We start from the raw sequence: 15875 nt of genomic DNA, 5'->3' as shown, positions 1-15875 counted from the left end.
GAAAGGCCTAAGGCAGGAATGAGCATGTTATATTCTGGCAGGTGGAAGGAGAGCAGAAATCAAGTCTGGCTAGCACCAAGTGAACATGGTGGAGGGTGGTAGAAGAATGGATCGGAGGCAGACATGGCCTTTAGACTGTGACCTTTAGACACTTAGAAGTGCTCTGAGGATCTGGATGAGGGCTTTTAGCAAAAAACAAGTTCTGTTCTACTTTTTATGACAGTCACTCTGGCTGCCCTATGGAGAGTGGATTGTGGGCAGAGGAGAAGCAGGAAGACCCAACAGGAGGCACTGCAGTCACCTGCCTGGGCAGTGGCACTGGGCATGGAGACAGGAGGTTTTATGTACCTAGTGGACCTCCTGATTCTTCACAGTCTTGTGTCTTTTTTCCCGCTGGTGTTTACTAGAGTGCCTGAAGTACAACTTATCTCCTGCTGGCAGTCTCTTAGGGCTTACTAAGAAAGCCACCATGTTGTCACCTACAAATATTTGAGTTTAGTGGGTTGAACACATTTAGCGTCTAAAGCCTTGAAGTTAGTTCTTCTTTGACATCCACAAATCCTGAGGCGGGGGTGGTGGGGGCTGGAAAAATTCTGTCTCTACAACAGTATCCCCAAGTCTGACCAGGTTCACCATGCACCACTTTTCCCAGGTACTTCATGCAAACGGATTCCACAACTTCTCATCTTCCAAACAAATCTGGCACACAGCTCTGGTGCCAATTTAATTCCTGCTCTTTCATTCCACCCAGGGCCACATATTCAAGCAATGTACCTGAATTTAGGGTGAGAGATCTTATTTAATTCAACTCCCTGATTTTAGAGGGGAGGAAACTGAAGCCTAGAAAGGTATATTGGCTTGTCCAAACTCCACACTAGAAACCACCTTTCTTTTGTGGGCCAATTCTCTATTCATATTTATACTTTTATTTTCACACTCTGTCATTTTCTTGCTTATCAAGGCTCTCATAGAAATTGACGCCACAGTGAAAATTTTTGTATAATACTTGACATAGTATGCATTCGATGAAAAAATGGTTGTTAATACTCTCATTGCTATAGAATCCATTTACAAATAAGTGTTAGATTAAGATTTGAAATATAAAGAAAGGGAGGAAATTGCTCCTGAATTCCAAAGACAGCCACTGTTACCGTTTTGGAATGTTTCCTTTGTCTTTCTTTGTAATTTTTTTAAGAAATAGCCATTTTTTTATATAAAATTTTTATATCCTGCTTTTTTAGTTAATATTATAACATGAATATTTTCCTATATTCTTAAAAAAAATTGGGGGCACATAGTAGGTGTATATATTTATGGATTACATGAGATATTTTCATACAGACACCGAATGTGTAATAATGTTACCCTCACATGAGGGTAACTGGGGTATCCGTCACCTCAGACATTTATCTTTTCTTTATGTTACAAACAATCCAATTATACTCTTTTAGTTATTTTTAAATGTACAATAAATTTTGTTGACTATAGTTGTCCATGTTGTCCTATCAAATACTAGATTTTATTAGTTGTATGTAACTATATGTTTGTACCCAAGGACCATTCACCTTCTTCACCATCTACTACCCTTCCCAGCCTCTGGTAACCATACTTCTACTCTATCTCCATGAGTTCAATTGTTTTAATTTTTAGTTCCCACAAAGAAGTGAGAACATGCAAAGTTTATCATTTTGTGGCTGGCTTATTTCACTTAACATAATATCCTCCAGTTCCATCCATGTTGTTGCAAATGACAGGATCTTATTCTTTTTTATGGCTGAGTAATAGTCTGTTGTGTATACGTACCACATTTTCTTTATCCATTCATCTGTTGATGGACACTTAGTTTGTTTCCAAATCTTGGGTATTGTGAATAGTGCTGCAATAAACTTGGCAGTGCAGATATCTCTTCGATATACTGATTTCCTTTCTTTGGGGCATATATATACCTAGCAGTGGGATTGCTAGATCATATGGTAGTTCTATTTTTAGTTTTCTGAGGACCTTTCACTCTTATCCATAATGGTTGTACTAACTTACATTCCTACCAATAGTGTACAAGAGTTACCTTTTCTCCACATCCTCACCAGCATTTGTTATCACATGTCTTTTGAATATGTCATTTTAACTGGGGTGAGATATCTCATTGTAGTTTCGATTTGCATTTCTGTGATGTTCAATCATGTTGCACCTGTTCATATGCCTGTTTGTTGTTTGTGTGTCTTCATTTAAGAAATGTCTATTAAGATCTTTTGCCCATTAAAAAATTTTTTTTTTTAGTTTTTTTCCTGTTGAGTTCTTTGAGCTCCTTGTATAGTCTGGTTAGCATTCCTTTATCAGATGGATGGTTTGCAAATATTTTCTCCCATTCTGTGGGTTGTCTCTTCACTTTGTTGATTGTTTTTTTTGCTGTGCAGATTTTTATTTAATAACTTGATGTGATCCCATTTGTCCATTTTTGCTTTGGTTGCCTGTGTTTGTGGCGTATTTCTCAAGAAGTTATTGCCCAGGACCAGTGTTCTGGAGATTTTCCCCAATGTTTTCTTGTAGTAGTTTCATAGTGTGAGGTTTTAGATTTAAATCTCTAATCCATTTTGATTTGATTTTTTTACATGGTGAGAGGCAGGAGTCCAGTTTCATTCTTCTGCATATGGGGGTATTGAAGAGACTGTCTTTTCCCCAGCGTATGTTCTTGGCACCTTTGTCAAAAATGAGTGCACTGTAGGTGTGTGAATTTGTTTCTGGGTTCTCTGTTCTGTTCCATTGGTCTCTGTGTCTGTTTTTATGCCAGTACCATGCTGTTTTGGTTACTATAGCTCTGTAGTATAACTTGAAGTCAGATAATGTGATTCCACCAGTTTTGTTCTTTTTGCTTAAGATGGCTTTGGCTATTCAGATCCTTTTGTGTTTCCATATAAATTTTGGGATTATTTTTTCTATTTCTGTGAAGAATGTCATTGGTCTTTTAATAGGGATTGCATTGAATCTGTAGATTGCCTTAGTTAGTATGGACACTTAAACAATATTTATTCTTCCAGTCCATCCATGTGGAATATCTTTCCCTTTTTGTGTGTCCTCTTCAATTTTTTGCATTAGTTTATGTAGAGCCCTGGGACCTTGAATGAACATAGGTGGTAGTCAGACAGTGGTCACCATGGGCCTTGGGTGAGACCCAGTGTTGCGCTGGCTTCAGGTCTGTCCCAGTGAGCATTGAAGAATTAGGTATTTATTGTAGCCTTCACAGTCTAGCTTTGTTTGCACTTGTCCTTGGGAAGGCTTTCCAAGTATTCAAAGGGACTTGAGTGTTCTGATCTAAATCTGTGGTCACTGCAGCTGTGTCTGTATTAGGGGGCACCCCAAGCCCAGTAATGCTGTAGCTCTTATAGACTCTTAGAGGTACCACGTTGGTGGTCTTGCATAATATTCTGGAGAATTCCCTGGATTTCTAGGCAGAGATTCTTGTTCTCTTCCTTTACTTTCCCTCAAACAAATGCAACCTGTCTCTGCTGAGCCACCTAGAACTGAGGGAGGGGTGACTTAAGCACCTCTGTGACCACCACCACTGGGACTGCACTGGGTCTGACCTGAAGCCGGCAGAACACTGGGTCTTACCCAAGGCCCGTGGTGACCACTGTCTGACTACCATTTATGTTCACTCAAGGTCCTAGGGTCTACAGTCAGCAGGTGGCAAATCCAGCCTGAGGGGCTATCATTGTTTATACCACCATGCCTGGCAATAGTGAATGAAACTCTGGGAGGGAAGTAATTAATTTGACCTTAATGATATGTATATGATTAGGCAGCCCTGTTCTTTGTTAGCCTTCAACAAAAGGGATCTTTTTGGTCACTGTCACAGGAGTGAAGACAGAATGACTTACCTTGTAATGTTTGTTTTCTGATACATTGGGCCAAAAGACCCACAGGAATCCACCTGTCATCTCCAGAAAGTGAAGTTTTTATTTGAAGTTTGTTCTAGTCTAACAACTTTCATCATATTTCATGTTTCAGTAGATGCCAAAGCAAAGCACTGAGTGTGTTGATATTTCTGTTGCCTGCTTCAGCAGTGTCTGGCTCTCAAAGTTGTAGCCTTGCTACCTAACCTCAGACCAAAACAGCCAAGAGCGTTAAAACTGGTATGTGGGTTGGGAAACAAACATAGTGATCGGGCAAGCCATTTTATTTTATTTTATTTTATTTTTATTTTTTTAATTTTTTTTTTTTGAGACGGAGTCTCGCTTTTTCACCCAGGCTGGAGTGCAGTGGCTCAATCTTGGCTCACTGCAAGCTCCGCCTCCCGGGTTCACGCCATTCTCCTGCCTCAGCCTTTCTGAGTAGCTGGGACTACAGGCGCCCGCCACCACACCCGGCTAATTTTTTGTATTTTTAGTAGAGACGGGGTTTCAACATGGTCTCGATCCCCTGACCTCATGATCCGCCCGCCTCGGCCTCCCAAAGTGCCGGGATTACAAGCGTGAGCCACCGCGCCCGGCCAGGGCAAGCCATTTTAGAAGGAGTAGTGGAAAAAACTTCTCCATACTCTTCTTAATGTTATTTTTTACTTTTCAATCATCTAAATTTCCCCTAATGCACACAATTAAATACTGAAATATACATTAGAATTTATTTATTAGAAAATTTGAGATACTCTACACTTTAAATACATTGAACTTGTATCACAGAACTTTTAAATGATGAGGAATGTATGTTTTATAGTTAAAGGAGATTACTTGGAGTAATTTTTTGTCTTCACTTTCAATATGATGCCCCCCCTCCCTTTTTTTTTTTGAGATGGAGTCTTACTCTATTGCCCAGGCTGGAGTGCAGTGTCTCAATCTTGGCTCAATGCAACCTTCACCTCCAGGGTTCAGGCGATTCTCCTGCCTCAGCCTCCTGAGTAGCTGGGACTACAGGCGTGCGCCACCATGAGCTAATTGTTGTATTTTTTAATAGAGATGGGGTTTCACCATGTTGGCCTGGCTGGTCTCAAACTCCTGACCTCAAGTGATCTGCCCACCTTGGCCTCCCAAACTGCTGGGATTACAGGCGTGGGACACCGTGCCCGGCCCCAATATGATGCCTTTTGATGACAAAAAAAAGCCTTAACTTTAATGAAGTTGAATGTATCAGTCCTTCCTTTTATGGGTGAATGCTTTTGTGCCTTAATTAAGAAATTATTTCAATCCCTGAGATCTTAAACATATTCTCCTATAATTTTTTATAAACATTTTAAAGTTTAATTTTCAAATTTAAGTCATTAATCAATCTACTCAGAATTTATTTATTTATTTATCTTTTGAGACGGAGTTTCACTCTTGTTGCCCAGGCTGGAGTGCAATGGCGTGATCTTGGCTCACTGCAACCTCCGCCTCCCAGGTTCAAGTGATTCTCCTGCCTCAGCCTCCTCAGTAGCTGGGATTACTGGCATGTGCCACCACACCTGGCTGATTTTGTATTTTTGGTAGAGACGGGGTTTCTCCATGTTGATAGGCTGCTCTTGAACTCCTGACCTCAGATGATCTGCCCGCCTCGGCCTCCCAAAGTGCTGGGATTGCAGGTGTGAGCCACCGTGCCTAGTCTAGAATTTATTTTTATACATGATATGAGTTAGGAATCTAATTTCATATCTTTCTATATGGATAATCAATTGTTTTGTACCAGTTTTCAAATCATCCTTTTCCCATCAGTTTATGGAATTATTTATCATATATTAAGTTTCCACATTTTTATGGGGCTATTTTGAACTCTTACTTTTCACTGTTCAGTGTTTGTCTGCAAGCCAGAATCACACAAGCTTATTTGCTATAGCATCATAATAACTTTTTACATCTGTAGGGCAAGTTCTCCCCACCTATTTTTCTAATAGAATTCTTGATTTCTATTTAACATTTGCTCCTCTCTTTATTTTAGAGTCAACTTACTCAGTTAATTGGGGGAAAAAAATTGAGATTTTTATTGGAATTGCATTGACCCTATGGATCAATTTGGGGAGGAGTTGACATCTTTATGATACATATGTGAACATATGAATATGTCCCTCCATGAAAACAGTAGATAGTCCTCACTTAACATTATCAGTAGGTTCTTGGAAACTGCTGGCTGGGTATGGAGGCTTACATCTGTAATCCCAGGACATTGGGAGGCTGAAGTGAGAGGATCACTTGAGCTCAGGAGTTCAAGACCATCCTGGGATGGGGAGACCCCATCTCTACAAAAAAATTACCCAGATGTGATGGCACCCACCTGTGGTCCCAACTACTCTGGAGGCTGCGGCAGGAAGATCTCTTGAGCCCAGAAGGTTGAGGCACAGTGAGTCATGTTTGTGCCACTGCACTCTAGCCCAGGTGACAGAGCAATACCCTGTCTCGAAAAAAAAAAAAAAAAAAAAAAAGAAAAGGAAATAACTGCAACTTTAAGTGAAATGACATATAATGAAACCAATTTTACCATAGGTTAATGGATATAAACAAAGCTAAATTCCTATGTCATATTTCTGGCCACAGAAAACATCATCAAACTTCTAAATAAAGACCCAACGCACTTCTAATATTAAACATTGAAATAAGTATGAACTATATGTTTATGAAAGATTAATAAAAACAAATAAGATTATTGGATACACAATTTTTGGTAAATCAGGGAGTGACAGAGGTCATAGTGATGGTGGGTTAAATCAAGGAGTAAATGTTTGCATAGTGAAAATTGTGATAAGCACCTCCTACTACCATGCAGCTCATAAACAAGTAATACATATGGCAGACTTGCTTATCGCTTTTGTGTTACATCAGTTTATTGTCATGCATTTGTATGATTATCACCTGCCTTATGAATTTTTACTTGACAATCATTTGTATTCATTCATTTTCCAACCCACTTATTCCATTTCAGAGTCATGGGTAGCCAGAGCCTATCCTGGCAGTGCAGGGCACCAGGCAGGAACCAGCCCTGGACAGGATGCCATCCCATCACAGGGCACACTAACACACACCCACCTCAGACCGGGGCTATTACACCAATGAACCTAACTTGTACATCTTTGGCATGTGGGAGGAAACTGGAATACCCAGAGAAAATCCACACAGGCATAGGGAGAATGTGCAAACACAGTGGTCACGCTGGGAATTGTTTTTCCCTTATCAATTTTGTAATGAAATGACATTATTTGAGGACCTGCTGTATTTTTGTTTTGGTTTTAAGTCCTTTCAATAAAGTTTTAAAGTGTTCTCTATAAAGGATTTTTACATATTTTATTAGATTAATTACTAAGTACTTTTTGTTAGTATATAGGTCATATTTTTTTTACAGTTGTCTTCTAATTATTTGTTGCTCTTATAGAAAAATGCAACTTAGTTTTCATCTTGATCTTAAATCTAGCCATTTTGCTAGAGATCCTCTTGTTAATTATAATACTTTGTATAGAGATTCCTTTTGGTTTTCCTTGTGGACAGCTATGTGATCTGCCAATGACAGTTTTGTTTTGTCCTTTCTCATCCTAATGCCTTTTTATTTCTTTTTATTGTCATATTTTTCTATCTGGGACCTCCAGGAAAATGTGGATATCGTGTTTTGATTGACCTAAGGAAAGAGTTCTACCATTTCACTATTAAGCCTGTGTTTGCTGCAGGTTTTTGATAGCTAGCCTTGACCTGGTTGAAGAAGTTGTCTAAGGGTCATTTTGTTCTCTCACTCACTCATCACTTAGTGGTGGATGGTGTTGGGAAGAAACCTGTTTCCCAGCTAAATAAACATGGTTTAAATATTAGAGCTGTGAAGTCTAAATTTTTATATGATAGTTTTTCTATGTATACAAAGAATTGATTTTTGTATATCAGTTAGCTCTGAAATCCTAAAGTTCAAATAGACTAAAAACTTCATCATTCTCTATTAAATTCAAGAAAAATGAAATGCTCAAAGAACATATACATGATTGTATAGTTTTAAAAGCCAGCAGTTTCTGTGTAGTTCAATATAAAAAATGTTATTCCTTTTGAAAATATTGGAAAGTGTCAGACTTAATTTACTTTGGGTAATACATCTTTTTCACATATATATATATATACACACAATTTAAATTCAGAAGAGAGTAATATTTCTATTCATGTAAATGCCATACACATTTTACTCATCAAGGCCTTCAAATAAGTTTCACATCTGACTTTTACATTAGGCCTAAGCCAAATGTATTTTCATTTGTTTTAGTTCATTTCTTCTGTTTCAGTTAATTAGTTTATAAGGCATTGGGACTTCATGTGGCTGCTTTTGGCATCTTTTATTTTTAAGAATTTATGATTTATAAAAATGATTACAGCATTTATAGTTTCAAAGGAATTTCATATATATTTTCTTAATTGTTTTAAACTTTACAAAATGCATGTAAGGCTAGGATTTCTATTATTATTAAATCTTACAGATGAGAAAATGAAATGTATCTAGCCAATGGCTAAGCCAGAAATGGAACCTCAGTCTTCTAACTCTAAATGGTATTATAATATGCTTTACTACTGCAAATTGTATTAGTTTAGTTTACCAAGTTAATACTTTTAAAGAATACACTGTCAAGTTACTGATTCTCATTGCATGAAAAAGCCAAATTGAACAATAAGTATAAATACTCTTATCTTTCAAGGTATTGGAAGGCATAAGGTTTCTACAAAATAAAAAGTGTATATTTTTTCTTTTTTTCTGATATCTTTTCTAAACTACCGATTTAAAAACATTTCTATTTCTGCATTTCCATTGGTCACTCTCATGTGCTTGTTGAATTTGGTAATCCCATTTGAGGCAGCTCCTTTAACAATGCTGTCACAGTTCAGGGAGCCTTGGCACAACACACATAACCCTTCTGTGCGGTATTCTCTCTAGCATTACATTCTTACATTACATTCTCTCTGGCATTACATTCTTTCACTTTCCATTTTGTAGTTTTCTCTATTGCTTTATTTGTAGGTAATGTTCTGAAGTCCAAATAACAAAATGTTATTTGGAAGTTATGTGAATTATTCCTAAATTACATAAACGTGTTTGTGAGGAGTTATTGAATTGTCTGTGATGGTGATCCATGAAATAACTAAGAAAATTTATTTGATTTTTTATGATTTCAGCCAATGAAAAAGTATAGAAAACAGTATAACAGACACCTATTTACCTATCACACAAATGTCATAGAGATTGACGTTTTGTAATATTTAGGAGTTTTTTTAAGTAAATAAAAAATTACAGATACAGCTAAGGTCATACATAATTAACTGCTATTCCCTTTTCTCCATCTTCACCTCTTAACCTACATGGTAACCATTATCCTGATGTTATTTATTATTCTTATGCATGGTTTTTATTCTTTTGTTTGACATACATATATATATATAAACTAGCAGCATATAATCATGTTTTGTGTGTTTTAAAAAAGATACAGTAATGTCTCACTGAGCTTATCTTAATATTCTGCATTGTAAATAATTGTTTTAACAATTGTACAAGTAGATCTATTTATTTTCCTAACAATAGACAATTAGATTATCTATATTTTTGTCAGTTACAAATACATACAAACAATATTACAGTGAACAGTTTTATACGTGCCTTTTTGAGCACTTGTATGTTTCTTGGGTAGATGCTTAAAAGAGGAATTGCTGGGTCATCTAGAACAATGTACACGATCTTTAACTTTGCTAGGCATTTCCAAATTGCTCTCCATATCTTGCCAGCATACTGTGTTGAAAAGGCTGTCCTTTGTCTACTGTGCTGCAATATCACCTTTGTCATAAATTAAGGAACTGTATACATGTTAATCTGTTTCTGTGCTTTCCATTCTGCTGGTTAGATATGTATGTCATTGTGCCAAATCACACTATTGTAATTACTGTAGCATTATAATACTGAGTCATCCAGTTCATGAACATGGTATATGCCTTCATTTAATTAGGTCTTCTTTAATTTCTTTCAATAATGTTGTGTAGTTTTCTGTGTAGAGTCTTGCTCATTTTGTTAGATTTATTCCTAGGTATTTGATTTCTTTTGATACTATGGTAAATTGTATCATTAAAAAATGTTTTATTTTGAATTACAGGTTGGGCATTCCTAATCTGAAAATCTAAAATCTGAAATGCTCCAATGAGCATTTCTTTTGAGCATCATATTGTTGCTCAAAAAGCTTTGGATTTCAGAGCATTTTAGATTTTATTTATAATGCACATATTTCAAGATAAAAAAAATTGAAATTGGAAACACTTCTGTCCCCAAGCATTTTGGATAAGTGATACTCAACCCGTATTTGTTGCTAAAATATAGGGGAAAAGTTGATTTTTGAATACTGAACTTGTATCCAAAATTTTTATGGATTTCAATTTTTATGGATTTCCTTGGATTTTCTGGGAGCACAATCATGACTTATAGGAATAATGAGTTTTATTATTTACTTTCCAACGCTTATACCTTTTATTTTTATTTCCCTCTCCTGCCCGTATTTTTCACAAATGAATGTTGAATTTTATCAAATACTTCCTCTGTGTTATTGGAGATAATTGTATGGTTTCTTTATTCTGTTAATGTGGTGAATTACATTGATTGGCCTTTGAATATTAAACCAACTTTGTATTCCTCAAAAGCTCTGAATGGTTTATATAACCTTGGATTGACTTATTAATAGTTTATTAAGTTTTGCATGTATATTTATCAGTGAAATTGGTCTGTAATTTTCTTGTAATGTTCTTATCAGGTTTGATAAGATATCCAAATCTGAAATTATTTGGGAAAAATTCTTGTTTTGTTCTCTAGAAGAATTTTTGTAATATTGGTGCTATTTCTTTCTTAAATGTTTGCAAGAATTTAGTAGGGATGTTCTCTGTATTTAGAGTTTTTCTTGTGGAAGGGCTTTTACAAATTTAATAAATATAGGATTGTTAGATTTTCTATTTCTTGTGTCATTTGGTGATTTTTTAAAAAGATAAAGACATATTAAAAGCGAGATTAAAGAGATTAAAAAGAGATATAAAATACTTGATCATGCCAATATTTGATTGTTTTATGACAGGCTTATTTTTTACTCTCTGTAAAATCATTTTATTTTTATCATTAGTTTTATCATTCTGCTTATATCAAACTACTTTCCAGGTTCTTATTGTGTTAAGCGCTGTGTGTCACAAGAAACACAGATACACTCAAGTTCCTTCAAGTAATGGAGATGTATTAGGTGCAATATAAAGCCATATGGAGCCATAAGAGAAAGGAATTACACAGGAAGAGCAGGATCTCTAGCACAGTTTGGCAGTAGGGAGACTGGAAATGTGTGGCTAATTAGAATATGATACAGCTTTAGGGATGGAACAGGTTTTCTTTTTATCCCCCATTAGTAACACTTTATAAGGCTTTACTTTGATACCCAGTTATTTGTGTGAAGTTTCTCACTTCCTTTTGGCTTTTGTCTATCTTTTCTTCCTTTCATTACTAATTACCCTCTTTACCCCTGGTCTAAATAATTTTTCATCATACCTTTTATTTTCTCATAACTACTTACTCATGATCCCCAGTGCCTTGTGGCCTGGTTCTGTGATTCTTTTTAACCTCTCTTCAAGTTACCAAGTAATTGAACCTCACTGGTTCTCAGTTAACTCCCAAAAGATGATTTGATTGGCCTAGTTTGAGAAGCTTTTATGCTAGGCCCATTGGCTGGTTCTGGCTTTTTTTTTTTTTTTTGAGATGGAGTCTCACTTTCACCCATACTGGAATGCAGTGGCGCTATCTTGGCTGACTGCAACCTCCACCTGCTGGATTCAAGTGATTCTCATGTCTCAGCCTCCCGAGAACTGGCATCATCACACCCAGCTAATTTTTGTATAGTTGGGGTTTTGCCATGTTGACCAGCCTGGTTTCGAACTCCTGGCCTCAAGTGATCCACCTCCTTGGCCTCCCAAAGTGCTGAGATTACAGGTGTGAGCCACTGCGCCTGGCCAGCGTGGCTACTCTTGACCAGGCAGCTATTGCCAAAGTGTGGGATTCACATGGCACAGAGCATGGATGCCCTGGGCTAACTCCTCTGCCAAGGGCTGTAGTTGGACAATTTCCTTTAGCACGGGTGTGTACCTGGAAAATACTGTAATTGATCAATACAGAGAAGTTCTAGAAAATTAAGTTGTTGCAAGAGTTACAATTCTGCCTCCTTCACATGCTCTCTGGTGAATGCTAGTAAATAATTAAATGCTGATAAACCAATATCTAGAATTTGATGTTATAAATATCTTTTAGTAGTCATCTACCTGTAACTGAAAAATTGCTGCCAAAAATTACATGTGCCGCCAACCGCAAATAGGGCCTTGGGCAATTAGATATATAATATCTGTTGTTTTAAGATGGACAAATGGAAATTGATAGTCTTTAAACATAAGCAATAGGGAGAACATGCACATAGGCAGATTAAAAAATGCTTAATGAGAAAGCCATAGCAGTTATCCACTTCTGGTCTTATTTCCTTTTTAATACCCAGGAATAGCTGTGTATACTGCTAAGAATTCACTTTTCTGCAGTATCACACAGTTCAGGTTGAAGACAAAGTGGACCGCTTTCCTTTTGTGATATTTATGCTACAAAGTAATGTTTTGCCTAATGCATTTCCACTTAAGAGATAAATTGTGGATATTATCTAAAAACTTTTCTGGTACAATAAGTGAAATTCCTTTCTAATTTTTAGGAGGACTCAGAGAGAGTAATGATAATTACAGGACCAAACATGGGTGGAAAGAGCTCCTACATAAAACAAGTTGCATTGATTACCATCATGGCTCAGATTGGCTCCTATGTTCCTGCAGAAGAAGCGACAATTGGGATTGTGGATGGCATTTTCACAAGGTAAGTACATTAATTCAATTTGAATATATTCTTGAAAATAAGTCAAGCCCACATTATCGCATGAATTTTCCTTTTGTATATATATTTAGATGCTCTTAAAGCATTCAACATTTAGGAGCTTAAATAAATTATTTCAAGGCCGGGCACAGTGGCTCACACCTGTGATCCCAGCACTTTGGGAGACCAAGGCAGGAGGATCACTTGAGTCTAGGAGTTTGAGAGCAGCCTGGGCAACATGGTAAAACCCCATCTTGACAAAAAATAAAAAAATTAGCCAGGAACCTAAGGTGGGAGGATCACCTGAGCCTGGGGAGGTTAAGGCAACAGTGAGCACTCCAGCCTGGGCAACAAAGTGAGACCCTGTTTCAAAAAAAAAAAAAAAGCCATGTTATTTTTACTATGACTGTTAATACTAGAAAAGACTTTGGAGTTAATTTTGTCCAGTAGTTTCCAAATTATTTTTAGTTATTGAGTTATTTTATTTTATTTATTAATATTATTATTTGAGATGGAGTTTTGCTCTTGTTTCCTAGGCCAGAGTGCAATGGCACTATCTCAGCTCACTGCAACCTTCGCCTCCCTGGTTCAAGCTATTCTCCTGCCTCAGCCCCCCGAGTAGCTGGGATTACAGGTGCCCACCACCACGCCTGGCTAATTTTTGTATTTTTAGTAGAGACAGGGTTTCGCCATGTTGGCCAGACTAGTCTCGAACCCCTGACCCCAAGTGAGCCGCCCGCCTTGGCCTCTCAAAGTGCTGGGATTATAGGCGTGAACCACCACACCCAGCTGAGTTCTTATTTTGAAGAAAATCTTTTGTAGAAAATCAATATTTAAACAGATAAAAACAGATCTGCTCTGTCTTCCAGGGGTAGAAGGCTTGGAGACTTGGCTGTTAGGCTGTGTAGAGCACAGTCTGAAAACTAGTCCATCCTCCCCATTTTAGGTGCAGACCTGAGACAAACTGCAAAAGGCATTGGACCAAGATCATGTTGTTGATATCCCTTTTTACTCTACGAACATTATATGCAACTGACTAAGTCTTACCCTGAATGTGTAAACCTAAATTTTATGCCATGTTAGGAATATGAGTGAAATATCCTGGTTTCACTAAGGAGAATTCGTAGTTTAATCTGTTTAACACCTTCTGATTTATCAGTTCTTAAAGCATTGTGTATATTTCTTACATGTACGTTTCTAAAAAGTAAGTACAGTCTCTGTGCATAGTCAAGCTCTGTGTATAGAGTGTCTGAGTTGTTGTCCAGCTGCATATTTATATAATATTTGACTATGGAATCACATCAGAATATATCACGTGCTAATACTGATATTCTTGAGTAGACACTATAATGCTTTAAAGCTACATTTTTCATCTGAGAATGAACAAAGTACCCTGAATTCTGTTTGATGCCATGTCACCAAATAGATGTTATTCTGATCCCCATATATGTTTAAATTAACTCAAAATAAGAAATTTAAAGAGTCTTTCTTTAGTTAAGACTGTAATTCATTTTCTATTTTATAAGAAAAACAAACCAGGTATTTTATTTTGGTTACACTGTTAAGGAAAGTAGCAGAGATATTTAGCAAAGAAAAAAAAAGAGAAAAAAGAAAAAAATTATTGGTCAATATAAGGGGATTTGCCTGGAAGGGAATCTTGTTACTGAGCAGAATATCAAGAATGTTTGTAGATACAAGTAAAATAAAAGAAGGGTTTATTTTTGTCATATAAGGAGAAGCCTGGAGGTGGGTAGCTGCTTCTGGTGTTTCAGTGGCTCTGCCATTTCACTGTCCTTTCCCTCAGAGTTGTAAGATTGCTGCTGCAGCTCCAGGCATCACATTCCTATTCACATGAGGTAAAAAGGAGAAGGGACTGGCATAGCTCCGCCCCCCCCCCGCCCTTTTTTTTTTTTTATTTAGGACATCAGTAGGTTTTTAGGATCCTCCCAGAAAACTTACCTTTCACTGACCAGAACTGTGTCTCATGTCCATAGTTGCAAAGAAAACAGAAAATAAGAAGGTGGTTTTTGTCCAGCTTTTAAGTAGAGTTAAGCACAGTAATTGGGAATACAATCAGTGGTAATCAGAAAATAGTTTCTGTCATAGGGTATGAAATCAGTAATAACAGTAACAGCCAACCTTTATGATATATTTACAATATTAGTGTAATATTCTTATCAAGGTGCAGGCACTGTTATGTGCACCTTATATAGAGTACTTTATGTAAAGTACATTCAATGAGTACATGTCTAAGCCTTCTAAACCATGCTAATTTCAAGAAATTTGAGTATTTATCCATTCATTTTCATTTATTCATTCATCCAACACGTACTAAGTGAATACCTAACATATGGCAGGCACTGAGAATACAAAGGAACCACAGTTTCTGATTTCATGAAAGCTACCTAGTGGAGAAAATCAGCATTAACCAAATAATCACATACAGAAATGTAAAACGGCACCTATGACAAGTCTATGAAGGCTATATGCAAGATGCTGAGACAGGCTGTGATCCTGGGGTATGATCTGGTCGGGGAGGTCAGGGGAAGGCTTCCCTTAGCAAGTAACTTTTGAGTGCCTCTCTGAAGGATGAGTGTAAGAAGGAAGGAAGAACATTTCAGAGAGAGCTTGTGCAAAAGTCCTTTAGCATAAAAAACATAGACAATGAGTGAAGAGTGGTCCTCCAGGAGAGCAAGATTCTAGGTGAAGCATAGCCATGTTAGGAGTTTATTCTAAGAGCCATGGTAAACTATTGAAGAATTTTAACCAGGGTTTGGCATGATTATGTCTACATTGGTTACACTGTAAAGAATATCTGGAGAAAAAACCAAGTAGATCAGAGGAACGCAAAGAGCAGGCTCTTTTGGTGGTCTTGGTGAGAGGATCAGTAGCTTGGATTAAGTTTGTAGTGCTAGTTCAAGTGGAAAGGAGTCATATTTGAAATATATTTGGGAAATAAATCATCACGACTTGGTGATAGATAGGGGTATGGCAGCTGAGATAAATGGAGTTGTCAGAGATGACATTGAGTTTGTGCATCTGAA

General features: G+C 37.0%; 1 protein-coding gene across 1 annotated transcript in view; it reads left to right on the top strand.

Annotated features, from left to right (window-relative positions):
* Positions 1 to 15875, top strand: part of MSH3 (mutS homolog 3) — a 226955-nt gene that overhangs the window by 145798 nt on the left and 65282 nt on the right. Inside the window, exon 20 of the mRNA XM_058440757.1 lies at positions 12677 to 12834. Coding sequence (XP_058296740.1) covers positions 12677 to 12834 — 158 coding nt within the window. The remainder of the gene's footprint in view (positions 1 to 12676; positions 12835 to 15875) is intronic.

Source organism: Hylobates moloch, unplaced genomic scaffold (assembly GCF_009828535.3).
Source record: "Hylobates moloch isolate HMO894 unplaced genomic scaffold, HMol_V3 SCAFFOLD_6, whole genome shotgun sequence".
NCBI lineage: Eukaryota > Metazoa > Chordata > Mammalia > Primates > Hylobatidae > Hylobates > Hylobates moloch.
This window is presented reverse-complemented; position numbering and strand designations above follow the sequence as displayed.